This window comes from Python bivittatus, unplaced genomic scaffold, assembly GCF_059951505.1.
Source record: "Python bivittatus isolate LINGU-HERP-01145 unplaced genomic scaffold, Pbiv_v1 ctg000730_np1212, whole genome shotgun sequence".
Lineage (NCBI taxonomy): Eukaryota > Metazoa > Chordata > Lepidosauria > Squamata > Pythonidae > Python > Python bivittatus.
Genome location: NW_028277109.1, coordinates 1,633,879 through 1,660,501, shown reverse-complemented (window position 1 = coordinate 1,660,501; position 26,623 = coordinate 1,633,879). Strand labels below are relative to the sequence as shown.

General features: G+C 58.9%; 1 protein-coding gene across 1 annotated transcript in view; it reads left to right on the top strand.

The window, feature by feature from the left end:
- Positions 1–4,240: 4,240 nt before the first annotated feature.
- The window catches only part of SND1 (staphylococcal nuclease and tudor domain containing 1), a 135,504-nt gene continuing 113,121 nt past the window's right edge, over positions 4,241–26,623 (top strand). The window contains exons 1-10 of the mRNA XM_088129042.1: positions 4,241–4,438; positions 5,633–5,782; positions 6,864–6,984; positions 8,680–8,758; positions 10,645–10,805; positions 10,978–11,069; positions 12,541–12,699; positions 15,494–15,600; positions 16,555–16,645; positions 20,224–20,337. Of these exons, the coding sequence (XP_087985168.1) occupies positions 4,349–4,438; positions 5,633–5,782; positions 6,864–6,984; positions 8,680–8,758; positions 10,645–10,805; positions 10,978–11,069; positions 12,541–12,699; positions 15,494–15,600; positions 16,555–16,645; positions 20,224–20,337 (1,164 nt within the window). The 5' untranslated portion in view covers positions 4,241–4,348. The remainder of the gene's footprint in view (positions 4,439–5,632; positions 5,783–6,863; positions 6,985–8,679; positions 8,759–10,644; positions 10,806–10,977; positions 11,070–12,540; positions 12,700–15,493; positions 15,601–16,554; positions 16,646–20,223; positions 20,338–26,623) is intronic.

Sequence of the window (26,623 nt, the reverse complement as noted above, 5' to 3'; positions counted from 1 at the left end):
AGAAAATATTTGATGAGCAAATAGTGGGGCCCAGACGTCTGTCCTCCAGCCCCGGGTGCCCAGCAATTGACCCTCATTACCGCCCCCCCCACCGCCCCTCCCGCCAGGGTTCTCCACCGAACAGACTGCCTCCCAGGCGACCATCTGGCCCCAATTACACATTAACCACGGAGCCCTCTCGCCTCGCCATCACCGACGGCCAAGAATCACAGCACCTCTCAGTCGATGTCTGGCCCTGGACCCGCGCGGGTGGAGGGGGGGGGGCTGTGGCCTGAACGATTCTCGAGCTCCGGACCCTCCCACGGTTCCTTTGCCGAGGGGGCGGAGGAGTCGCCGCACAACATTGCAGAGGAGCGCACGCAAGGGTGCTCAAAGCAGCTGGCAAGCCTCCGGGGACCGGCTCTCCCTCGCCTGTTGGAGAACCAAATCCCTGTGGCCTTCAGCCCCTAGACCTCCCTCAGAAGGGCTGGGTTTGCGCCGGATCCAAACAGGAGGCGGAGGATGGCAGCAGTCCCCCCCACCCCCCGGTGGGATCCGAAACCCCAGGCGGGCGCGCGAGGCTTCTCCAGGGCGCACGGCAGAGGCGGTGGCACTTTGCTTGCCTCTCTCCCTCTCTCTGGACAGCGGGGCTAGAGGGAAGCTGCCTAGTAGAACCCACAGCTTGACAATGTGCCCGCCTCAGGAGGCCTTTCTCCGTTGGGTAGTAGCATCAGACTTGAGGGCAGCTCAGCTCTCCATCTCTGCCAGCCCGACCGGCCGGCAGTCAGGAAAAGATGGTGTGCTCTCTGAAGTCATTAGGGTGGCTCTTGTGGTGGATACCTGGCAGGGGAAAGTGGGGGGAATTTGGCTACCCAGGCAGAGAGGAGTGAAGCATGGGACCTCTGGCTCCAATGCCAGCCTTCTAGAAGCCGAAGCAGCAGGAGAAACGAGAGGAACCCTGAGAGCCACGCGGAGAGAAGGAAGGGCTGGCACAGGAAGAGGGGAGGTTGGCGACTGAGGCCAAGCTCCTGGGAAGGGAGCCAGTGGGGCAGGCATTGCCGTCTTGCGACCCAGGGGTGGCGTCTGGTTGATGAGGGAAGAGCCCCCCCCCATCTTCTGCTGGGCACTTAGGGTGACCAGCTGGAATTCTGCCTTTGGGGTCAGAGATAAAAGTCTTTCTGAGTGAACGGTGCCTGTGCTGTTGGGGAGCGGAGGGATTCCAGATGGGGAGATCAGAGGCAGCCACAGAGAAGATGAGGCCGGCAGCCCCTCTCATCCCAGTGGGGACTCACACGGTGGGGTTTGCTGCCAAGAGGCGTAGGAAGGCCAGCAAGCTGGTAGAGAAAGCTACCCTCCAGGTGATCCATTCTCGGGGGGGGGAGGGGGAGAAGAGGGGACTTCCCATTGGCTGGGTAAAGTGAACGACAGGGTGTGGCCCCCAAGTCCCCTGCTTCTGGGTTTCCCAGAGCCACCCAGTGGACACTGAAACAGAAGGGGCCTGCTCCAGCTGCACTTCTCTTACGATCATGGCACAGCTGAAATGACCACAAACGTCATCTAGTCCAACCATCGGCAGTATGCAGGAAAACCAACCAACCGCCTTGGAGAGGGGACTGTCCACCCCCTCTTGGAAGCCTCTAGAGATGGAGAACCCACCTCCCCCACAGAGAGACTGTCCGCTGTTGGAGAGATCTCACCATCAGGAATACCGTTTTTCCTTACGTTGAAGGACACCTGTTCTAGAGGCTCTTCCCTACAACAGTCAGACAGAGCCTCCACTTTCAGGGTCAGCAGTAGATACAGAAGCCGAGAAGGTGATAGATTGGTGGCCCGCCTTTGAGGGGGTTCCTGGCCCCTGTGAGAGGAGAAGCTTGCCTGGAGCATGGTTGCCCCGATGCAGCTGCAACACCACTGCGGCAACCTCCCTCCTTCCCAGCACCACCATCCTTGGGCACCAGCGGTGGGGGCTTTGCCTGCACGAGTCTGCCTGAAAAGTGCTGGAGCTGGGCAAGAGTCCAACGAAAGAGGAGTCCCCAGGGGCAGGGCGTGCGGGCGGGAGTGTCTCGCTTTGCCCAAGGCCAGGCAGCGGGGCTCTCTGGTTGATTCGGAGCAGGGTCTCTGAGAACCTCATCCTTGCTGTTGAGGGGATGGCTGCCCGCCTCCGTCCAAACTGTGCCCCTTGGCTCCCCCCCCCCCCCCGAAAGCCAGCAGTGGAAGAGTTCTGGTATGTCTCCATCCAGCTGGACTTGGCGGGCCTCCCTCCCCCCCCCCCCCCGCTGCTCTGGCCCTGGTGGGGCCAATTTCAGCCCCGTTGCCTGGATCCGGGAGAGGGGAAACAGCCCCCTGTATTCGTAGCCACCGAGAGCTCGAGCCTCCCAGCCCTCTTTCCACACCGCCCAAACTGGCTGCTGGGCAAGAATCCTGGCAGTGCCGTTTGCGCGGTTGGATGGAAAGGATTTCTTTCTGCTGGTCCAGGATCGCCTTGCGCTTCCTTTTAAGAACGGGGGCCAGCAGCTGTTGCCTTGCCCCCCAGTTCCCTTTCTCTTCTGTGCCATAACTTTGGAGACGGAGCCTCTGAGCAGGCCGGTTTTCAACCCGCTCTAACTTGCCTTCCAGCAAGGGGTAGGGGCAGGTGTGTGTGTGTGTGTGTCTCCCTCCCTCTCCCTCTCTCTCGAAGGGCGGTTCTAGCCGCGAGCTCTCCGCCCGGCTTCTCCTCGACAGACCAGAGGAAGCCTGTCCGGGTCTGCGGCTCACGTTTCTCAGCCTGGCGCGCGGTTCTGGGGACGGGCAAGCGTTTGGCTGTGGCGTCGCAGGAGTCCGGCGGTCGGTTTCCCTGCCTCCCGCGCCAGGACCTTGCCGAGGACGCCGGCCTCGACCCCGCAGCCCGGCAGCCGAGTTGGGGCTCAGCCTCCCGCGCGCCCGCAGTTCTGCGCTGCCCGTCCTTCGGCTCCCTCCCGAAGCTGCCGGCCGGCGCCTCCCCGCGGCGCGGCCCCGTCTCCGACGGCAGCAGGCGCCCCGGGACTGTTCCCACGGGGCACCCCGGTCCGAGGGCAGAGCGCCGACGGAGTCGCTTCCGCGGCCGCGGCAGGGGCGCGGGCGGCGGGGAGCCCGCGGAAATCCCAGCCGCGGCCCCCCCTTGCCCGGCGAGGGGCCGCGAGGGAAGGCAAGGGCCGCGGGGCTCTCCCGAGGCGCCGCCCGCCTCCCCGACCAGCGCCTCTGCCCCGGCGCGCTTAGGGTCTGGGTCGGACAGCTCCGTAATCAGGTATCCGCCTCCGGGGGAGCAAGGAAAGGGCTTCCCGAAAGCCCGAAGTGCGGCTCACGGCCACGGCCACGGCCACGGGGGGAGCCCTGGGGCTGGGTGGGCCCGAGCGCTGTCAACCCGACTGGGAATCACGCAGAGCAGGCGGCCCCGCCCCGCCCCGCCCCGCCTGGAAAACGTGGAGGGTCCTTCGTGACCGAACCGGAGCTCTTCCCCGGGCGGGAGCGCGAAATGCCCGCCACCCGCCCTCCGGGCCTCGCCCCCGCCGCCGAGCCTGCCGCGGATACGGCGCGACGCTCCCGCCGGGTATTCCGCCGCCGGGGGAGCGGCCGGCCCCGCCGAGCCCTGGGCCGGCGCCCGCGCCCGGACTGCAGGGGCTTCCCGCGGCCGCGGCGCTTGTGCTGGTGCCGCCCCCCGGCTGAGGACAGGCGCGGCGCATTCAACACGAGGGAACGGCGGCGCAGAGCTTCGCCCGGGGCTTTATTCAGCGCGCCGCGCTCCCCGAGTGGACGCCGCCGGCTCCGAGCGGCTCAGCGGGCGGCAGGAGGGCACAGGGAGGCGGGCAGGCGCCCCGCGGGGGCTCCGGCCGCCTCCACGGCAGGGCAGGGCAGGGCAGGGCAGCCCGGCGCTCCCCCGGCCCTAGTCTGCGGGGCCGCCCCGTCCGCCCGAGGGGATCCCGCCGGCCACGTGCCCCGGCGGGGGTTCCCCGCCCTCCGGCCCGCGGCGCACGCGCGCCTCCCACGTGGCCCGCCGCGCGTGCAGCTCTCTGCCTACGTGTCCTTCTGCCACCGTGACCCGGAAGTCCTTCCTCCGCCGCCGCGACGCCCTGGTTTGAACACGCTCCGTTCCCTCGCTGGCCGCCTCTCGGCGTGGCGATTGGTTGGCCGGGCGCCCGTGGGGCGGGGCCCCGGTCCGCGCCGGCCGATTGGTTCTCCCGCGAGAGGGGGCGGGGCCGCTGGGCGTGCTGCGCGTGCGCGGGGGGCGGGGCCGGCCAAGTATCCAGGCGCCGCTCCTCCCCCTTCCTCCCTCCGCTCCTCGGACGCCGCCGCCGCCGCCGCCGCAGCCTCTTCCTCCTCCCGCGGAGACCTCCGAGCGCGACCCCGCGGCGCCATGGCTTCCTCCGCCGGACCTGCCGCCGCCTCCTCCTCGGCAGCCGGGTCGGCCCCGGCGCCGGTCCTCCAGCGTGGCATCGTCAAGATGGTAAAGAGGGCTCCGGGGCGCGTGCAGAGCGCTGCCCCGGGGGGGCGCTCCCGCTCGGCCGCGGCCCCTCGCCTACGCTCGGGCGGAAGGTGGGGGCACGGGCGGACGGGCGGGTGCCGCGGAGGGCGGCCCGCGCGGAGGGGCGCGTGCAGGGCCGGGACCCGGCCGGCGGGGCGTCGGCCGGGCCGCGGCGGGAAGAGGCGGCGGCGGGCCGGGCTGCTCCGGCCCCCGGAGGCTTCCGCGCCGTCGGAGGGCCCCGGGAGCCGAGGCGCCTCGCCTGGCCGGGGGCGGGGCGCCCGCGGGAGCCGCCCGCGGGGCCGCCTGCTGGGCCCGGAACCCGCCGCGCGTCTGCGCGCTCCGGAGGTCGTGGCCGGTTTCGGGCCGGCGGGCAGCGCGGCTGCTCCAGCGTCCGGACCGCGCCGGGCCCTCCCTGCGGAGCTGCCGGGGCCGCTGGACTGAGCCCCGGGGCGCGCCTGCTGAAATCAGCCTCCCCTTCGCGAGGCCAGCTGGCGGCGCCGAAGCGGGCCTGGAAGTTGCTGGATCTCAGGGACGCCGCCGCTCGCAGTCGGCGGCTAGCAGGAGTACCCCGCGGGGCGCCGGCGGCTGCGCTCGAGCGGGAGCCGCCGAGCAGCCTCACCCTGGAGTTGGCCGCGGCCCCGGGAGCCCCGCGGAGCCGCCGGGGCCTCCTCTCGGCGCTCCTCTCCCGCCAGGCGCGTTGTCCCGTGCGCTTGAGTGGCTCCCCTGGACACGTCTCCGTGGGAAGGCGCCCCGGGCAGTTTCCAGCTTGCCGTCTGCGTCCTTCGGCACGGCTCTGGCTCCGTCTGGTGACCGGGGACTCTGCGCGGTTGTGGCTAACGGATGCGGTTTGCCACGACGAAACATGAGAAGGGCCGGTGGCCGAGAGCCGAGAGGAGGTCCCGCAGACCCTTCTTGCCTCTGCTCCGCCTCCGTGCTGGGTCAGAAGAACAGCTGGATTTGCACGAATGCATTTCGTGGACGCCGCATAGTGCGAGTGCCTTTTCACAAAGACAGCTTTCCGGGGCGGTGGGGCCGGAAGGGGGATGACTCCCCCGCTAGTTTGCCGTGGCCTGTGAGACAGATTTCTCCTCCTGTGGAGCAGGATTCCACTAGGCTGCGTGGTAGGCCGCTGCTCCTTGGCTGCTGCCCCTAACGCCCACGTTCTTTCCTCGCCAGGTCCTTTCGGGCTGCGCCATCATCGTCCGGGGCCAGCCCCGTGGAGGTCCACCTCCTGAGAGACAGATCAACCTTAGCAACATCCGCGCTGGGAATCTTGCACGCCGAGCAGCTGCGGGGCAGCCCGATGGCAAAGACACCCCTGATGAGGTAGGGGCTGGTCCCTGGGTCCCAACCCCTGCACCACCAGCGTCCTTGGTAGCATTCCAGGATGGCATCTGAGAGCAGAGGCATTGCCCTAACCCTGATCCAGCCCAGTGAGGCAGAGGGTTCCCCCCTTGGGACCACAGGGCTCGAAAAGCAGGCCAGTTCCTCACCCAGCCCCCCGGCCTGGGGCTTGTCAGGCTCCTGTCACCAAAGCTGCCTCTGGCTGAGGCTCGCTGGGAAGCTCCCGGGAGCCGGCAGCCATAGGCTGCCCAGGCGCACAGGCCAGAGCTGAGCCCGTGTGTTTGCCCTGGGGCTCCTTTGAGAAGGGGCCACTTTTGTTTGGGGCCTTCGGGTGCCAGAGAGGCCGAGGCCATCCCTTGTTGGGTTTTAGTTTTAGTTGCCGGGTGAGTTGACCCTTAAAAGATACCTGGAGCATTTACAAACGGAGGTGGACTTAGGTTTGGGTGGGGCTGGGACTGCTTATACATGTGCCTTTTTCTGTGTCACAAGTATTATTTGTGCACACTCATACTGAGGAGCAGAGAAACCAGAAATAAGCACGGCTTCCGTGTTAACAGGCTGAGGAGAAACTCTCTGTGGTGCATCTAGAGATGTATGTGGTGGGCCAGTGGCTACCTGGAACAACCCTGTAGCAGGAACCTGGGTCAGCTGCCGCCTGTAGGGCCCCCTGTTGTCCCCAGGGCCCGCTTTAACGCACAGGCAGTCACCTCACAAGCAGAACCCTGGTCATGGGTGTGGACTCCTTCACCCCCCCACCCGACATTGTACTTGATGAGGGACCCAGAACCCATGAGAAGGGCAAGTCTCTGAGAGAATGATGTTGCCACTCTCGCCCAACCCGGCTTGGGTAATAGGCACCTGGCTTGCCTGCTCTTCTGCTGCCAAACTGGGGAGAGGGAAGGTCTTAGGAGACAGAGAAGGCCTTTGCCATTGACGGCGTGAGGCCGAGGGCACAGTGGTCCGGGATCAGGAGACTGTCCGCCGGGGGGCAGCAATGAGGAAGGAGGGTCAGCTTTGCGTGGGCCGCTCTGGCTAACCATTGGGTCTCCTCTTCCTCTGCCAGCCTTGGGCATTTCCGGCTCGTGAGTTTCTGAGGAAGAAGCTCATCGGCAAGGATGTTTGCTTCTCAGTGGAATACAAGACCTCTCCCCGGCGGGAGTACGGAATGGTGTACCTGGGCAAAGGTGAGAGGGCGGGCAGGCGGGCGTGGGGCCTTGCTTCCGTTGGCCCTTCAGTGGCGTTCAGTACCATTAATTGTGGTATCTTGTTGGACCGCCTACAAGGTTTTGGGGTGGGGGACACCTTTTTACAGGGGTTTTGCTCCTGGTGAGCGGTCTAGTCAGTAATCTTAAAGCAGCCGTACTTGAGTCTGTGGCCAGTCTTTTAGGGGGTGCTGCGAGGATTGGTCCTCTCCCTCATGCTGTTTAAGATCCATAGGAAGCCGTTGGGCGAGGTCCTCCTCTGACTGGGGGTCAAGCGTCATCCCAGGCTGATGACTCGGTTTGCGTTGTTTCCTTGTGCTGAGCCAGAGGAGGTCAGCCTGAACCGGCGTCCGCACGGAGTAAGGCAAGCTCGAGTGAAGGCCTTCCAAGACTGAGATGCTTTTCCTCAGTAAACACTGTGGCCGTCCGGGGGCAATGGTCCCAGGATTAGTTCTGGATAGGAGTTGGCCTGCCACTTGGGGTTCTTCTGCTCTTATAGCTCCTGTTTAAACAACAGGTGGACACCAGCCTCGCCTCAACCAGGAGGTCCTGATCAGCATGTGGTTGGACTACTCCAATGCACTCTGTTGGAGACGACCCAGGAGCTCCGATTAGTCACAGTGCGGTGGCCAGACTAGCGGTAGGGCAACCCTACCGCTGCAGAGTAATACCAATTCTGAGGTTGCTGCATTGGTAGCTCCTGGGCCCAATTCAGAGTGCTGGTCATTTATTTATTTATTACATTTGTCCCCCGCCCATCTCCCCCCAATGGGGGACTCTGGGTGGCTCACAACACGTTAAAACAATGAATAAATATACAATTAAAACCTATAACAATACAAATTCACAAAAATAAAAGGGAAGAATTACTTCACATTACTTGTGAAGCCCCGCAGGTGGGTAGCATCAGGTGATGTCAGGCACCATCTTGCCCCAAACAATCCTGCCTGTTTGGTTTGGGCGTCTGAGAAGGCCTAAGAAGGCCCTTATGTCATGAATATGATCTCCCCTGGAGGCTCGGGTGTCACCCTCCTTTCTTGTCTCCTGGAAGAACATGAAAACCCCTTTTTAAAAAATCAAGCGTTTTTGTCTACAGAGGGCGGAAGGCCTTCCTCTATACGTGTACTTTTCTCTTGTATTTTTAATTATTTAATTTTGTATGATTTCTGTTTGTTTCACTCTTGTACATCCTCCAGAGTCATAGGATCAGGGCAATTGACCAATACAGTCAGTTGTTCGAACCCTCCAGCTGCTCTGCGTTGAGTGTCTGGGAGACTGCAGCAAATCCAAGCCTTGCAGCGAAACTAAACTTTGGGAAGTCAGGGCCTGAGATCACTGTGGAGCCTGATGGGGAGGGGGTTTCCATCTGCCAGTCTGCTAATTGCTTAGAGTACAGCAGGAAGAGCCCATTGCTGCAGCCTCTGAGTCAGAGGAGCTGAGGACCTAGCCAAGGCAGCCTTTTCTCCCCCAAAACACTTTGGGATCTGCTTCTCCGTGTTCTGGGTTTGTGTGATGTCAGTCAAGACGCCTTCTGTGATGCTTAATGACAGGACGCGGCTTCTGCACTGCGCGCTGTGCTAGCTGCTGGGAGGAGGGAGCCCGAGGGGTTTCCTTGCATCCTCACTGCAAGCCGGGTGCTGTGTTTCTGTTTCCTTAACTCTGCTTTCTTTATCGCAGACACAGCTGGGGAGAACATCGCCGAATCACTTGTGGCAGAAGGGCTGGCCTGTCGCCGGGAAGGAATCCGGGCCAATAAGTAGGTCTGCTTTGAGTCTGAGCGGTGACCCAAGGGGAAGGGCCCGCCTTTGAAAACTTAGCTCCCAGGTGCGCCTGCCGGCAAGATGCTACTAAGGAGCACAGACAAGCAAGAGCCTTTCCACTCGGGCTCTTGCTTGTCTGCAATCCTTAGCAGCATCTTGCCGGCAGGTGTGCCTGGGAGCCAAGTTTTCAAAGGCGGGCCCTTCCCCTTGGGTCACTGCTAGTGTTATTGGGTAGAGTCTTGCCCCTTTGCTACCGGAGGGAGGGAGGAAGGGAGGGAGGAAGGAAGGAAGGATCTAGTTTATTGTAATCTGGTCCTGTGTTGCTGTGACCACAGCTCTGGTCTTCCTGAAGCACGTCTGCAGGGCTGCTCCAGACAGGATCCCCTTAGAGGAGGGACATGTTCCCCGTCAGGCTGGATGTCAGGAGGACCAGAGAGGGAAGTTGGCTGAAGGGTGCCAGGCTGCCAGGAGAATCCGTGCTCCTTGTTTGGGGCAGCTGTCCGCCCAGATGCATTTGGCTGGGCTGCCAGTGCTGCTGAAGTTCGCTGACTGAAGGGGGCTCCCAGCAGATCCCTTGGACTTCCCCCTGAGATGGCCGTGGTGGTCTGCCAGAACACTAAGCGAGCTGCCCTTCAGGCTGCACCCACCTTGTCTCCGTTGAGAGCATCGAGTGCCTGAGCAGCCCATTGGGCCTGCTGATCCACAAAAGGGTTAGAAGAGCCTCAAGTCCTGGAAGCTCACAGAGGCGGCGGATGGGGAACACCCAGTGAGAAGGCGGGGCTGTGTGTGGGTGATTTGCTCCCCAAGGCCTGAATGCCCCAGAACGTGCAGAGAAGGGGATGACCCCTAGCTGGCTGGGCCTTTTCCAGGCATGTGGCAAATGTTGAGAAGCCGTTCGCATCCCATCTCGTGTCGTCACGGTGGGCTGTCAGTAGGTGGGCAGTGGCCTTGTTGGAGTAGCTCTGCTGCCAGCTTCAGGGGTGGGGTGCGAAGAATTGCAGTTCCCCCTCTGCCAGCCCCCTGGATGTTCTCCTCCCTATGAAAAGCCCATAGGAATCATTGCAGCAGCCCCCTGCAGGTCCTGCTCTGAGGTGGATACGAGACAGACTGTGGGTAGGAACAGCTGCCTTTCCAAGAGGATGACAGTCCTTTGCACAACGGGTGGCTGGCTGCTTCTGCTGCCCCTCCCCCTATAATTGAGGGAGGCTTGGGGTCCCTGCCTTGCTAGCTTTGTTCAAAAGCTGCAGGGCCTGTGAAGATTAAGGAGTTTGGAAGCGAGCCACAATCCAGGGTGAGCGTTCCCAGGGGGTGGAACAAAATGGTGCGTCCACGTATTTTTCCTAAGGTGGCCTCCCTCATCAAGGTGCTGCAACAGTTGAAGCTGAGAACACGGGTGCAGAGAGAATAGGATCTGGGAAAGGCCTCCATAATGTGGAGGCTGTCGGTAATAGGACTGAGACTCTGAGCATCCCAGGTGCAAATCTTGTCAGGAGGCTCCCAGTATAATCAAGACCGACTTCCAGTTTCTTGTTCCACCTCTGATCTACTGCTTAGTAGGTGCAAAATCTGCATATCCTTTCAGTCATATAAAGAGAGCAGATAGATTTGCGTACTGACCCCATTGGTTCCCGGGTGCAAAATGTGCATCTTTTTGTAGATTTGGAAAGGTGTGGAGGACAAGATGAAACCCAAGGAGTAATTCCACAGTGCTTCCCCAGATAAAGCTGGAACTCCAGGAAGCCTTGCTGGGAGTTTCGCTAGTCTGTCCTTTCCGCCTGGCACGGGGGGGGGGGGGGGGGCTGTATTCGACAGACTCCGTGGGATCTTCTGCCCTCGTTGCTGCCTTGAGGCACCACCTCACGGAGGACTTTTCTCCTCTCAGTCCTGAACAGAGCAGATTGGCTGAACTGGAAGAACAGGCCAAGACAGCCAAGAAGGGAATGTGGAGCGAAGGAACTGGGTCGCACACAGTCCGAGACCTCAAGTACGCCATTGAGAATCCCCGGCACTTTGTGGATTCCATGCACCAGAAGCCTGTGAATGGTGAGTCCTCCGTTCTGGCGGTGCAGCTGACATCTGGCCGTTTTGCAGAGGAGCACAGCTACCTGAAGTAGTTGCGGTGGGGCTCGCTTGGGTGGGGTTGCTGCTTTTGCTCCCACCTAAGGGGGAGGGAGGGGTCTGCTCAGGCAGCGAATGTCCCGTTTCTTTTTTGCAGCTATCATTGAACACGTCCGGGATGGCAGCGTGGTCCGGGCCTTGCTCCTGCCAGACTACTACCTGGTCACCGTCATGCTGTCCGGCATCAAGGTCAGCCTCTCTCCAGGGGTCATCAGAAGATAAGATGAGGCCAAGGCCCGGTGTAGTCCAGCATCTGATTGATTTCTCAGGGAGGCCATGGTGTCCTAAAGCAGAAAGGGGCAACAGTGCTGTACCTTGGGACTAGGATATGGAGGGAGGCTGCCCCATACGGGAGGGGTGATGATTCTCTTTGAATTGATCCAGCCCTCCTTTAAAGTCATCCAAGTTACTGACCACCGCCAGATCGGCTGGAATGAATTCCACCAGTTGGTTACATGATGTATGAAGAAGAGCTTCCTTTGGTCTGTTCTGAGTCTCCCTCCGACCCGTTCATTATTGGATGGTCCCTGAGAGAGGGGGAGGACTTCTCCTTGTCCACTTTCTCCTTGCCAGGCATCATGTCTTGTAAGGAGAGCATTTGAGCCCCCAGATAATCATTGTGCCTTTTCCAGCTCTGTTGTATGCTGTGGAGTCCTCGGGGTTCTCTGAGCTTGGCTGTTTTCTTGCAGATCTTTCGTTACCCGGCTAGGTCACATCTTCAGTGCTAGAGTGGGATGGGGTTTGCTCTCTGTTTATATACAGTGGCCTGCCCTGCCAGTGTTGGTGGGGCTGGGGGTTTTGTTTTGTTTTATTTTTTCCCTCTGGTACTTCCTTGATTGGGGCATTGTTTACTGCTGATTGTATGTCTGGTGATAATCTTGGTGTTAATCTCTGCTTATCTGGGTGATGATGGCTGGAGAGGAGATGTTCTGGTCTTTTGTCTTCCTATTTATTGTCCCTTTTGAATGTGGTTTATCTCTGTGCCTGCTGATGGCCGCCTGGTACCAAGCTGTCGTATACTTTCTCTAAAGTGGCAACCAGACCTGTACATACTACTCCAGATGCTGTGGTAGATGTATAAGAGCGTTACAGTTTTAGTTTACATCCCTTTCTGAATGATCCCTAGCCCAAGATTGGCTTTGGCACAGCTGTCCCACATGGAGTCCACATCTGTACTGAACTTTCCGCTAGGGCCCCAAGACCTTTTCCAGGCTGGTACAGGCAGCTGAGACCCTCTTTCTGGGTGTGAACTTAGGGCTTTGTGAGGTTGTACATCAGTGGCTCCCTACTCAAGTTGAGCTGCAGATCTCTCTTGATGGAGGCGGCTTCCCCTTTCTGGTCTTTATGCCACCCTTTATGTGCAGGTAGGAGGCCAAAGATTGAGTTTTCCCACCTTCTTAATGAATGCTGGTGGGATGTCCTTTTCTAGATAGCCCCCCACTTCCATAGTGGATGTGGAGGTTGAGAGATGGCGTGTGTGTGCGTGTTCATTCTCCAGAGGCCTGGACGCAGGGGGTCCTTGTGGCACTGGGTGAGTGGGCCCTGCATGCCTGGCACCAACCGTATGGCACTATGCCGGAGCTGAATAGAAGCTGCTGCGGGCTCCCCTCCCTCCTGGGCTGCTGTGGGGCTCTGCCCTGACTTTGCTTTCTCACTCCAGTGCCCCACGTTCAAGCGGGAAGCAGATGGCACGGAAACACCAGAGCCCTTTGCGGCAGAAGCCAAGTTCTTCACGGAGTCGCGGCTGCTGCAGAGAGACGTGCAGATTGTGCTCGAGAGCTGCCACAACCAGAACATCCTGGGCACCATCTTGCACCCGGCAAGTGGGGGCAGGGGGCGCTTGTGAAGGGGAGGCTAGTGTCCCGGGCATACCAAGAGGTCTGTGAGAGACAGAGAGCTTGTGGCCCCCACGTCTGAGAAGTGGCAAAGGCCTTCAGCGCAGGTGGGGTGGCAGCTTTGTGTGAACCTTCTGGGAGTCATTCAGAGTCATGCTCAGAAGAGGAGATTGGAGTTGGGGTGAGGGAGAGCAGCTAGAAAGTCTGGCTGGACAGTTTGTTTATTTGAAAATCGTTATTTATAAAGCCACCCAACTCATAACAACTTGGGCAGTATACAAGTTAAAAACTCTTAATAAATTAATTCCATTCAGGCAGGTACACACAGAGCGTGGGGAAAAAGCCGGGTCTTCAAAGCTCATTTAAAGGATATGGGGTCGGCGGTTGCTCCGATGGGCATCCCCTCTGCCATGGAGGGCTACGGAGGTGATAGCCAGTACCTTGAATCGCACTGGGAAGCTCACTGCAACCAGTGCAGCTTGAGCAGCAGAGGTGTGCCCATAAATGTTTGTGCCGCCACATTGGGCCAGATGCAGTTTTCAAGTGGCCGTCGGGGCAGCCCAGATAGAGTTCATTGCAGTAGTTCACGCATGACTGACTCACAGTCCAGGAAGAGGCACAATTGGCGCACAAGACGAAACCAGGTCAAAGTCTTCCAGGCCACGGTTGCCATTTGCTCTTCAGGGAAGACCACTGGGCTACCCCATTTAGAACTAAAGTCAAAAAATCCATGATAGCAGAAGAACCAGGAGCACACAGTCACTTGGACTTGTCAGGGTTGGGTGTCAGCCTGTTGCTCCCCATCACTGCTTGGTCTTCCCCAGTGGGTTCATGTAGATGTTCAGCAGGAGGGGCAGAAGCATCAAGACCTGTGGCACCCTTGACCTTTCCTCCCCATCGACACCAACTGGAACTTTGCCTGCCTGCAAAGCAAGGAGGAGAACCTCGCACACCCTAATCCCCACAGTCATTCCAGAGGGTGTCATGACTGGTGGTATCAGAGATCACCGAGAGACCAAGCAGAACTGGGACAGTCCCACCTCCTCCATACCAGTCCCTTCAGGGGTCATCAACAAGGGTGACCCGTGCTATCTTCATATTGTGTGCCCGGCTAGAAAGGGGCCAGGGCCTTCTGAAGCTGTAGTCTGACCACCACCTCTACAACCTTCTCCGAAAAGGGAAGCCTGGGGAACGAGTGAAAATTGTACAGAACGGCTTCTTGAGGAGGAGCTGCACCCCTGCTCCTTCAGGGCAGGTGGAAACACCCCCCCCAGTCTTTTGAGTGGCCAAGGCTACCAAGAAGCAAAGGAGCCACTGGATGGCCCCACCATTTATTACTGTTATTGTTAATAACTTTAGTTTTATACGGCTTTGTTTTGAAAGGGCCCACCGAAGCATATTAAGCACAGTCAGCAATGAAGTGCCCCTGCTAAAGGGCAATAAAAATAGGAAAATGAGAACAAATTTCATTTCAGAAAGGCCCTGCTGCAGTTCTTACCATGCACAGTCAGGGGCGAAGAGGTGCATTTTCAGTTGTTGGGAGTGGCTTGAGGCTGCTAAACGTCTCCCAGCACGGAGGCCTGTTGCGCAAGAGACTCCTGGCCGCCTCCTGCTCCCGGCCACCCACCAGGGGCCACAGCAGCCCCTGGGGCCGCGAGTCAGTCTCCTTCCAGGCAACTGTTTTGTGCTTAGGTTCCGAGCAGTTGAGGAAGGCCCCGTCAGCTCTGGGCATCCAGTGCAACGCTTTCACAAGTGGGTTGCGTGTTGGGTATCCGTCCCCTGCACCGGTTGCAGGGTCTGTCTGCCTTCAGATGTAGCTCCAGGCAGGGTGCTTTGTAGAATTGCAGGTGTGAGGTGCTTTGAGGACAGATCACTGAGGGAAACTGCTGGGTAGAGTTGCAGTTGATGTACCAACTGAAGCTGGGCATGTGTGCTCCTTGCCAGTACAACTGCCAAGCTTCTGGTGACAGACTGGAATCAAGGAAGCCCATGAGCCACACCTGTGGTTGGTGCAGGTGTGCTTCCCACTTCCTAGGCTGCAACGTGGCCGTCTGGACTCAGCTTCAGTCTGCCCAGCCCATCATTGCTTCTAACTGCCCGTCACACATCTGTATGGCCTTGCCTGTTCTAGGGGGAGGGAGAGTGAGCAAGCGAGGGCGTCTTGATGGCAGCGCCTTCCAGTTCCTGTGGCTTCGTGTAGGGTTGAACAGCGGGGCAAGGGTCCTTATTTTGGGACCCCCACAACTCAGCTGCTGTGGGCCAAACACAAATCTCATTGCCACTGTCTGGTGGTGGCTCTGTCGATAGAACGGAGCCCCTCTAGTCCAGTTTCTTCCCGTTCCCAAACCGCTGAGCCCAGGGGGGCAACAGCTTTTGTCCTGGGAGAGCGGATTGGCCTCTGCTGGATCTGGGCCTGAAGTTTCCCAGCGCCCCGGTGCAGATCCGCCCTGGCCGTGGCACTGTTGGTTTCCCATCTCAGCTTGCTCTCCTCATAACTGGTTACCCATTTCTCCCTTCCTTGAACTAGCCCTGCTCTGTTCTGTGTGGGGCAGCCAGGGGGCAGGTGCCAGAGAGGGTCTTTGTGCCCTGATGTCATCCCCGGCGCCTGTTTGAATGGGAAGGAGGCTGTCCCAGTCTGGCAGATGTGGCTGCCCAGAGGCCAGGAGCGTGAAGCAGATCTGCTCCTGGTGGGGAGGCTGCCCGGGGAACAGGGCTGGTGGCTGGGGCAGGGGGTGGTCACGGCGCAAGTGACCGCCCTCTTTTCTCCTCCCCCATCAGAACGGGAACATCACGGAGCTGCTGTTGAAGGAAGGTTTCGCGCGCTGCGTCGACTGGTCCATGGCGGTCTACACCCGAGGGGCAGAGAAGCTGCGCGCCGCGGAACGGTAATCCAGCCCCTCCCCCCCCACAGCAGCTGGAGTCCAGGTGCTGAGAAGCCTGGCTGCGGCCTCTTCTTCCTCGGAGGGGGCTCTGAAAAGGCACCTTAAAAGCAAAGCAGCTTTGGGGCTGAAATGGAGGCATGGAGGGTCTTCCTGCTGCCCCTCGATGGAGCCTCTGGGGTATATGCTTTCCCCTCGAAGACTTCTCCCCAGGTGTGTGGGTCACAGCTGGGCACTCTGTTAAGTTCCCTTTTGCCTGCCGCCACTTCCCTCTCTGAGATCTCTGGCACTCAGGCGTTAACGGGTGAAGCCGTTGAGTGTGCAGAACCTGCTGCAGTAGCTACAGCTTTGGCAGAAATAACAGGGTCTCTTGCAGACGTCTGCAAAGTATTTTGAATTAGTAACACTTTGGGTCTGAAGCGGCTGTTTCAGTTCTGCCCGTAGCGGAAGCACTCCCTTGTGGGAGTGACCGTACGGCGCCTCGTTGGAACTCCAGGCGCTTCCAGCAAGGAGAGGAGGGTGGGTGTCTCAGAGCCTGGAAAGCTTTTGCGTGTTTTGGCCTCTTCTCACCGGTTTCCCCCTGCTGAGAACTCATAACCAGCACCATCCTGGGGACCATGAAGGTGTGGATGCCTGCTGTGGGGGCAGTGCTGTCTTCCGTTCACACGGCCCCCGTCTCGCCGGCAGCCTCTGGGTAGAACCCGGTTGCGTGAATGCTCAGCTCAGGTTGGCTGCCGGCACACCCCGTTTATCTGCCAGCCCTGCCTCCCCGGCTTCAGAGCCAGGCTTCTGGTCTGTCGCTGGGCATGTTGACAAGCTCAGAGCACGTTGCCTGGAGTCAGGAAGCAACTTCCGACGGGGCCTGGGGTCGGCAGCTGCCCAGGGGCCAGCGGGCCGCTGCGCTGGGCAGTGGGGGGGGCACGGGTTAAGCCTCCTCCTCTCCTGCTGCTGTTGGCCCAGGTATGCCAAAGAACACAAGCTGAGGATCTGGAGGGACTACGTGGCTCCCACAGCCAACCTGGATCAGAAGGAGAAGCAGTTCCTGGCCAAGGTAGGTGAGAGCTGCAGCTGCCCCTCGGTGGCGGGGCGGGGCTTCCTGGAGGGGACGCGCGACCGCCTGGATTTGGCCTGCGGGGGCTTTGGGGGCTGGAGGAGAGGGTCCACCGGGGGTTGTCCAGGAGCAGGGGCGGTGCTGTCCCTGGCCTCGTCCGCAGGGGTTCCTCCGTCGCGGTAAGGCTGAAAGAACACGCGGGCAGGATGGTGCCGCTGGTGCGGGCAGGTGCTCGCCTGCTCTCCTCGCGGGGGCCCAGGCGCGAGGCTGTCACAGGGCTGCCCTCAGCTGCCTGGCCCCACTGGTGCAGATCTGCCTTCTGACACGGCCCTGGGTTCCTATGAAGGGAGTCGTCATGGCCAACCAGCGGCTTGCGCGGGAAGCGACCCCTTGCTGGCAGATCCCTGTTAGATGGACGTGTCCTGGGGCAGCCCCTTGTGCCGGGCAGCTCGGCTTGTCCCCTGCGTGCTGGGGGTGCCAGAGCAGCATCCGGAAGATCTGGTGACCCTGCCTGGCGGGGAGGGATGCTGCAGAGCTCAGCGTTAGCTTGGCAGCGGCCACTAGGTGGTGCCATTGCTGTGTCCAGCGGGGTGCTGGAGCCAGCCCTCCGCTTGGGCCAAGGAGGCCAGGCCTGGTGTGACTTCTTGGAGAGCGCCTCCCGCCTCCCTGCTCTGCTGTCCAGGAACTCTTCTGGAACTCTGCCTCCGTGTTCCCTTTGAAAGCAGGTGCCAGGGGGGCCCCGGGGGGTTTTGTCTGAGCACCTGGCCGGAGGGGGAAGGAGCAGGCTGGCCTCGGTGGGGCTGAAGATTGGGAGGAGCCCTTGGCTGGGCTGTCGTCAGCGGCATCCGGGCACCCGTCAGGGCTCTCCCTCTGTTCTTTGCTGGACAGATGTGGCCTGCTCCCCAGAAACCCTTTTTCCAGCTGCTGTTGGGGGCCCTCCAGCTGCTGGGGCCTGAACCGGGAGGGGCCTTGAGCAGCCTGTGCTGACAAGAAAGCCTGGGGAGTGGGGGTGGACGCTCCTGGAGGTCAGGAATTGCTGGAGGAAGAGGGGCACAGGCAGGGACTGGGGGCTTTGCTGTCCTGCCCCATCCTACTCCGACAGCAGTGGGCCCCGCGGGCCCCACCTGCCCCACCACTCACGTGGGCGTGTCCAGCAAGAGGAGCCACACCCAGGAGGGCGTGGCTTCCCTCAACACCCGCCCCCTTTGCAGAGGCTTAGAGGTTGGGCCTGAAGGGTGCCCCGGGGCCTTGGGTGGGCGGGGGCTGGCATCGTCCCGTGCTTAGGGACACCTGCAGGTAGCCGAGCGTGACACCGGGACTGGCTCTCCTCCCCTCTGGCCCAAGGTCGAGCTACGTGTCTGAGTTACAGCACCCCTTGGTGGAAAAGTAAAGCCTTTGCTGGCCCTGAAAAAGGCAACTCTCTAGCGGGGAGAGAAAGCGAGAGCTGAGGGACGGGCGGCCAGGAGCCCCCTCCTCTCTCCCACGATTCAGAGCAGGTGAAGACTACGATGAAAGGGCTTCGTTGTGCAGGCCGCCAGATTCATGGCGGTCTCACTTTGCACACAGCTTTCAGGCAAGGCTGGGCCATGTGGCGCTCTCCTTCTGCCCCCACCCACCATTTCTGGAAAAGGGAGCAAGCTTAATCCATCTGCTGGCGGCGGTGGTGGTGCTGGAGATCCCCCCGGCTTGGTCGCCTTGTGGTCTTTGGCTGGCCAGTGGGGCACCTTCAAAGGGCAGAGAGGAGAGCGGGCGGTGAGTCTGGAGGGAGGCCCTGGCTCCCCCTTCAGCCCCAGAGTTGTCACCGAAGCGAACGGCTCCCCGTGGCGGATGGGAAGTGGAGCAGAATCTTCAGCTAAAAAACGCCGAAGCTGAGGGTTAAATATATTCCATCAGCATATATTTTCAGCTAAGTAGCGACATAGACGTTTCGGCATCGTCAGCATACAGTACAATTGTACATTTGTTGTTTTTATTTATATTGTTTATTCTTGCTATTGTTTTTAATTGTTAGCCACCCAGGTGTGTGGGTGAGGTGGGCAGCTATACAAATTGAATGAATGAATGAATTAATAAATAAAATCTCTATGGCTTCTCTTGCAAAACAGGGAAGGGCAATTGTTCAAGGGGATTTGCTGCAGATAACCATTTCTGATTCCTAGTTCTTAACAGCAATAGCAATACATCCGTGATGCCTTAAGCTAGTCAACTGTAATTAAAAAGCCCCAGCGGTGTGCATTTATGTCAAGCAATTGCACACTTGGTTCTGAGGGACCGTATTCTACCTGCCTGTGCCCTGAGCCCTGTTTTGACCCAGCCAACCCTTAGTGGCCCTGAGGTTGTAGGAGGAAGCGGAGCCTGAAGCCTGCCCCTATCTGCTAGAGATGTCTAAAGGGCACCTGTTCAGAAATAAGGCGTGCATCTTTAGCTGAAGAAGAAAAACTGTTCTTCATCTGATACCTTTGTTATATCATCTGTTGGAATATCAGCCGGGCCAAGATTGCAAGATCCCCCAGATTCCTTCGTGGTCTTCCTGATTGTCATTTTCCAGAAAGCTAAAGAAGGGACAAAGAGATTGGCCCTTCTAGATCTGGCCCTAACCCACAGGGAAAAATGGTTGAAGAGAGAAAAGCTGTGGGAACATTGGGAGGAAGTGACCAGGTGGTCTTAGGATTCTGGATTGTACAAGCCATGCTCATATGTGCACACTAGGTAATTTCAAAATCTACTGGGCAGAATCTCATCAGCAGAATTCCTCAAGCTACTGGGAGTGTAGGAGAGTTGGGAATTTCTAAAAGATAAGTCACAGACCATTCCACTGAGAAGAAAAAAATGGGGCAGCTCAGGGAATCGTTGGGGATGCAGAGGGCATTTGGTAAATCAGGCAGTGTATACTTTGGTATAATAAATTTCATTTTTTGCTGAGCCCTTCCACAAAGGCGGTCCAGGAGAGCAACCCTGACCCTTGAAATGGTGAACCCTGCCTGTTTAATCTTGTTTGGCACTGGGTAGCATCCTGGTCCTCTTCGGATCGTGCCCCCTGCAGATCCAGAGGCTTTGTATAGCAGGGGGACAAGCTGGTGGCTTTCCTCTTCTGTCCTTGGTGCTGGGTGCTGAATGGCTGCTGCACCTGCTGGGGGCCAGGTTGAAGTTTGGGTGGAGTGTCCCTCTGGTTCTTCCATGCCTGCTGGACCGTGGCTTGTCCCAGACTTGTGGCAGCTAGAAGGGCTCTGTAGCTCTGGGCAGAGAGATTCCTAGACTCTGAGGCATCACGAGGTAGAGAGCAAGGGGGGCTGTAGTTAGAGCCACCACCAGGCCAATTGAGCATGGCAGACTCATGCGGCCAGTGGTGGGACTGCCGAGGATGGCTGTTTTTTCTGCTTCTGAAACATCCTCAATGTGGCGTGGTGGGTGACTGTTAGGGGAAGACCTTTGCTCCGGCATTTAGCCTTCCGAGTTGCTGCGAAGCTGATCCTCCCCTGAGGGGTTCTCTTGGCTGTGCTGGAGGGGGGCTGGTGGGCTGCCTGCCCGCCTGCCCTGGTGCCTGCTGTGCCTCAGTCTTTGCTCCATTGTCTTCCCAGGTGATGCAGGTGCTCAATGCGGATGCCATCGTGGTGAAGCTGAATTCTGGGGACTATAAAACAATCCACCTCTCCAGCATCCGGCCTCCTAGGCTGGAAGGCGAAGGCCCTCAGGTAAGACACCTGCCTTTCAGGCGCTGTGTTCCTACGGACGTCGGCTGATTCGGGATGATCTTGGTTGAGCTTCAGCCCCTTCGAAGAGGGCTTTGCATCAGGAGCAGATTTTAATATCTTGGTCTGGCCACCCAGTGATCACACACTAACCTGGCTTGTGCAGATCGATTGGAGATTTTGGTTTTAAGAGGGAAACAGCTGAGCACCCACATCTCTGTTGGGATCTCACTCTGGGGACCCCTCAGTTGCTCTTCTTTTCCTGCTGGTCACTGCCATCCTCCGTGGTGTTCATTTTCTTGGGTGAAAGCTAAAGCCACCCCCTCAGTCCATCCGAGGAGGACGGGTGTTGCCGTTGGGTGTGTGTTCTGCGTCTGAGCTTGGGAGCTTTCATGCGTCCTCCTGACTCAGTTGGCTCGGAGGCCAAGGGAGCAGCGGGCCAGTTCTTTTCACTGCAGATGTTTGAGGACTGGCTGGTTACTTGGGTATGCTTCAACTCTGGACTCCTGAAACAGAGTATGTGTGCAAATGGGGCCTATTCCTTTTCTCCTTTGCAAGATGCTGCTCTCTGGGCACTCCTAGCAGGTGGAGGAGAAGATGTCCCTAGTGCTGGTTCTGTTGAACTGTCTAAATTTGAGACTCAGCGCCGCACTTTTGGCAGGAAGAACTTGGTTTCTGGCTGGTGGTCTTTGTGTCTGAGGAACAGCCAGCCTCTTGGCCCACCTTCCTGTGGCAAAGGGGCTGTAGCGGAGTCATCAGTGTGGCTTTGGAAACAGCATTAAAAATCAGCTGCGAGCACCCGGTTTGCAACTGGTTCAGTTACAGAAAGGCTGGATGTGGGTATGGAGAACGGATTTGGGATTCTTCACCGTTCCAGTGCTCCTTGAGGCGCATGTGAAATGTCTTAGGTCAAACATAAATAATAAAATACGTATGAAAAAGCAGAAACAGACAAAACGGTTTTTTTTAAAGAAATCCAAGAGTGTCACGCTGCAAGTGCCATAAATAGTTGGCAGAAGGTGTGTGAACTTTGTCAGTTTCCTAAAATCTTCCTGGGAACGCCCAGTCCTGCCCCCCAGTCTCTCCCCACGATGGTGATGAAAGAGGCCAGACTTCTGGCTGCTACAGGCAGAAGGGCCTTGCGGAGCTGACCTGCAGTAAGCTGCTTTGAAGGCATTCCAGTAAGGCAGACGGGTAAATGTGAGAGTGGCGGATTCTCAGAGGCCGCTTGCCCTGGGTGGCTTCCTACCAGCAGGAACAGGTGCCTTGACTAGCTAAGTGCGCCCTCGGTTTAGAAATTCCTGCACTATGATTTTCACACCGGGCAGCCTGGCGATGCTGGCGACGGCATCCGAGCACTCAGCCCACACCTCCGGGGCGGTGGGATGCAGGCCGTAGTCTGTTAGTGTGCAGCATCGTCTCCAGGTCGAGTCCCTTTTGTCTGTTCTGAATCTCCCCCTGGCCCATCCATTATTGGATGACTCTGGCCCTAGAGCCCGGGGGGAGGAGGACTTCTCCCTGATGTTGTGTCTTGCAAGGAGAGTGTTGGAGCCCCCAGATAATTTTGTAGCCCTTGTTGTATCTTTTCCAGCTCTGTTGTATACCTTCTCTAAGGTCTCCCAACCAGACCTGTACATACTACTCCAGATGCCGAGATGCAGAGATTGGTATAAAAAGGGTGTTACAGTATTTGGCAGTTTTATTTTCTGTCCCTTTCCTAATGGTCCTTGGCGTGGAATTTGCTTTTCTCGCAACTGCTATGCCCTGAGTGCACATCTTCCTTGAACCCTCCCCCGTGACCTCGGGACCTTTTTCTGGGCACTTGTACGCAGCTCCCACCCAGTTTGGCATGGCTAGCACATTTCTACGAATGAAGGGGGCTCCCTTTGCCCACCTAACTCAGGCCAGCCCCTGATGCGTCTCATTGCCTTTGCTGGGCGGCCCTCTGGGGCTTCTGTGCTGCAAGCAAGTTGCCTCCATAATGTTGCTGAGCATGGGGCTGGTGCTGCCTTGCTGAGATGGTGGGTGAGACCGCTGGGGTCCTCCAGCAGCTGACCCTACTGGCCTTGGGGGAACCGCTCGGCCAGCCGCTCCGAGGCTTGAACCCCTAGTCCCCCTTGGCCTGTCCTGAGAAAGGGCCTGCATCCGGCACCCAGGTGGCGGGCAGGCTTCTCCCTGGGCTTGGGGAGGTGCCAGTTAGAGGAGAGGAAGCAGCGCTTGGCAGGGGACCTCGGGCAGTGTGGGCCAGTCCTTTCAGGCATCTTGAGATGCTGAGGAGAAGCAATTCATGCAGACAACGTCCCTGACGAAGCTGACTGATGCTCAGATCACCGGGGGGGTGGGGGCTGCCCTTGTCATCAAGCCTGTAGACCACAGGAGATGCCACCCTTGGCCACCCATGGCGGCGGCCACTGCATTTGAGCCAACCTTGGAAAAGTGGTATTTTATCTCAGCTCCGCCGAGCTGCTGTGGCTGCTATCTAGTCCCTGCGCTGTCATCTGCTGATTATGAAGATATTTATGGGGACCAGGAGCACTCTTTCAAATCAGAAGCAAGAGGGCTCTTTCAGTTGGCACCCACCACCACCCGCGTCTGGCCTCGGGAGGTGGAGGTGGCTGGAATGGGGAGCCCTGGCAGTCTGGCTGCTCTGGGGGCAGGGACGGTGGGAGGGAGGCAGTCCTGAGCCATCGGGTGAGCCTCTTGGCAGGGCCGTGGGGAGGAGCCCTGTGGCTGAGCCCTGGGAAGGCGCAGGGGCAGAGGTGCAGGGCAGGCACTCCTCCAGAGGGAGGGAGGCCGATGGGCAGCTCCAGGAGGGGGGCGATTTCCTTTCAGGGGCTTAAGCACACCTGGGGCTCATGCCAAAAACTCTTCAGCAAACTCCCGTTTCACAGTCGAGACACGCGTCTCCAAGAAGCCCTGGTCCAGTGGCATCTCTCCCTGGTGGCTCCGTGAGCGGAGTGACGTTGGCAGCCTTCAATTCTATTCCTGCAGTTTGGCACTTATGCCCCCCCGCCGCTCTGCCTCCCTGCCAGGAAGGCTGCTTGGGCCGCAGCCGCTGCAGGCCTCTCCCAGCGCTGGGCTTCAGTGGGACGGCGCTGGAATTGCGATTGCTCTTCGTCACTCCTGATATCAACCCTTGCCGCCAATTAATTGCCTGCGCGTGTCCCTCCTGTCTCCCAGACCGCCAGCGTCCCTCCCCATGGGGGGGCTGGCGGCTCTGGCGTGCTGCGGGCCCAAGCGCTCTCGCTTTGTGGAGGGGCTGCCGGGGAGGCAGGTGGACCCCCTGTGGGGACTGCCTAGGGTTAAACTGGGACGGGGGGCTCGGGGGGCGGTCCCCTCGATGGCGTGACTTGATATGAAGAGAGGAGGAGGTGTGTATAGCAAGAATGGATTGATTATCTGGTCGAGGTTGCTTGCAGATCCAGCCCTGTTTCCAAAGTAAAACAAATGGAGAGGCGCTCGTCTACTTTGCTTGGGCAGGGCACATACTATTTGTGGGGGGAGGAGATTGGCCCGAGGCCAGGCAGCGCATGCCGCCTGCTGTTCTTTGGTGCCAGCCCCTCCTGCAGCCAGATGCTCTTGTGCAGAGTGTTGCGTGTGCCTGGAGACCACTGAAGTTGGCCCTCTACTGAAGTACATCTGTGGCTGGGGGGTGGGTGGGGGCTTCCCGCGGGGACTACTGGGCACGGGGCTACTCTGGAACTTCCCTGCAACCGTTTCAGAGCGGGGAGAGAGGTGCTGTAGATGCAGAGGAGTTTATGAGCCGAGGGCGGAGGGTCTGCTCCCTTTCCAGGATGCAGGTGGCCAGCAGGCCTGCACTCGGAGCAGCCTCTCTCGCCGCAGCATACGGCGCCATGCACCCATCAAGTGTGGGACTTGTGGACCAGTAGCTGGGGTCTTTTGGGTGGGGAGGAAGATGCTCCTTCTCAGGCTAGCTGTGGGGCTTGAGAGCGTAGTGCCAGAGCAGCAGCAACAGAGCCTGGTGGGGTGGGGGCTGAGGTGGCTGGAGGTCGAGGCTGGCACGTGCCTGTTCCCCTTAGCCCGGCCTTTCCATCCCCTGTGGGTGGAGGCTGCCTCCTGACGGTTGCCCGCTGGCCCAAATGCAAGGCCTGAGCTGGGCCTCCCAGGAAGCAAAAGATTCCCCCTCATTGAAACCGGCCAAGCCGGGGGCCTTTTCTGTCTGGATGGAGGCACAGCAGGATCTGCCCTCACAAGGCCTTAAGCCCGACCTGCCTGGGTGCAAGCAGGGGAATCTTGCATACTGGCCCCAAAGGCCTGGGAAGGATGGGCTGCCAGCTGCAGCCGTACCCGTGCCCGTGGGAACTGGCTGATCAGAGCGAGGCTCGGCCGGGCCAGTTCATCCTTAAAATTGTTGGCCACCAAGACCTTGCTTGAGGTCTCCCAGATGACTGGGACTACAAATCCACTGGTGCTGGGCTGTGCTGACAGATGCTGAGGCCCAGGGCCTCTGCTCTGGTCACTCACCCTGCGAGGCTGGATAGGTCTGGCCTGCTTTATGGGGAGGGGGCTTCCTATCCCTAGCGGCAAAGATCAGCATGGAGCTTGGAGGAGGCTGGGCTGTGGGTGAAGGTGGAAGATGCTCTCTGGAGCCTTCCATCCTGTGGACCAGAAGGGCTCCTGCAAATCTGGAAAGGTGGGTGGCTGCTCCCCTTAACCCACGCTGGGAGCTTTTGACCCCAAAGGGGCAAATTTGCTATTCCACAGAGGAGTAGAAAGTAATGGCAGCGCGTGGAGAGAGAGGTCTGGCTTGTGGAAATCTCCACAGCAACAGAATAAATTACCAACTTCAGAGGCAGCCAGCACGGCATTGTTCACACCCATCCGCACACTACGGCCACACTTCAGCGCATGATTAGAAGCACAAGCGAGTCCGTGCTGATCTGTGCTGGGCATCCAGCTGCCTGGGGTGGGGTGGGGCGGGGCGGGGCGGGGCGGGGCGGGGCAAGCAGCAGAATATACCCAGGAGACCCTTGGCTGAAGACAGTGGGGAGGACTCTGGCTGGCAGTGGGGGAGGGAGCCCGAGGAGGGCTCGCAGAATTGGGCGGGCCTCGGATCCTGCTCGGCCACCTGTAGCTGGTGTTTGGTGGGGGGCTGAGCTTGAAGGCCGGGGCTGCTGCAAGAGCTTTTCTCATCTGGCGACGGGGAGGAGGAGGTGAAAGGGAGACGGAACTGAAGGCTGGCTCTAGTCCGGTGGGGATCGCAGGCTTCAGAGTAGGGCGTCTTCCAGTGGAGTCTTGCTTGCCCCAGATTTTTACTCCTTTTTGGAGGCAAGAAAGAGAAGGAATTTTATTCGGGTCCAGGCAGTTCTGCTGATTTTTCTTGGCACTATGAAAAATCTACATTTTTAAATTGGGTTAGGTTTTTTGCAGGGAGGGGATTGTATTTTAATGCTGGAAACAAGGACTGGAAACTGGTAATAGAGATCTCCTGGCTGTCTTCTTGGATTTGCTCCCCACTTTCGAATTGGGAAGTTGGTATCTGGAGGTGTCTTTCAGTTAAGGCTGCTATCAGCCCGTTTGCTCCTCTCCTGACACGCTCCTTTCATAGCCCAATTCACAGAGTGCTCCTGCTGTCAGCAGTGCTTATGGAGAAGGTAATTGGCCGAGAAAAGACCAGCCTCAGATCACCCTGCTGTTGGATTATCACGCCTCCGAGCGGTCAAGCCACTGCTTGCTAATGGCCAGGAATCCTTGAACACAGGAATTTCCAGCTCAGCCCAATCAGCTTATTCTCGTTGATGGTCACCTCAGAAACATTTGATCCCAGGTCCGGAGCTCGTGTCTGGGGCCTCCAGGCTGCGAAGCCACGCTTCCACTCCTGCCTGCCTCCCGCAGGAAGCCACTTGGTGCAGCCTTATGGCGAGGCATGAGCACTGGACGCGTTTCAGCATCTGTTGCCTCTTCTGAAGTAGATCTTACTGGCTGGCTTAACGTATAGGTTGCCTGACTCCTGAGCGACTCTGGGTGGGAAGGCTCTCTGGCGAGGGAGAGCTAGCTGGGAAGCGTAACGTTTCTAAGAGGCAGCAACCCTAAGAGAGAAACCCGAGAGGCTGACCGGAGATCAAGATGCCAAATCTCATGCATTGCCAGTGGTTCTGCAGCCGCCTCTGGAAAGATGCCAAGAGGCTTGGTTTTGGTATTGGCTGGAAAGAGAAAAAGAAGAAAGCTAAGTCCCTTTTGGAGGATGAGGCACGCTCTGGCAAGCAGGTAGAAACAAGGTTCGGTTGCTTCCACGGTTCCCATCCGCCTGGCTCCCACTGCTGCGATC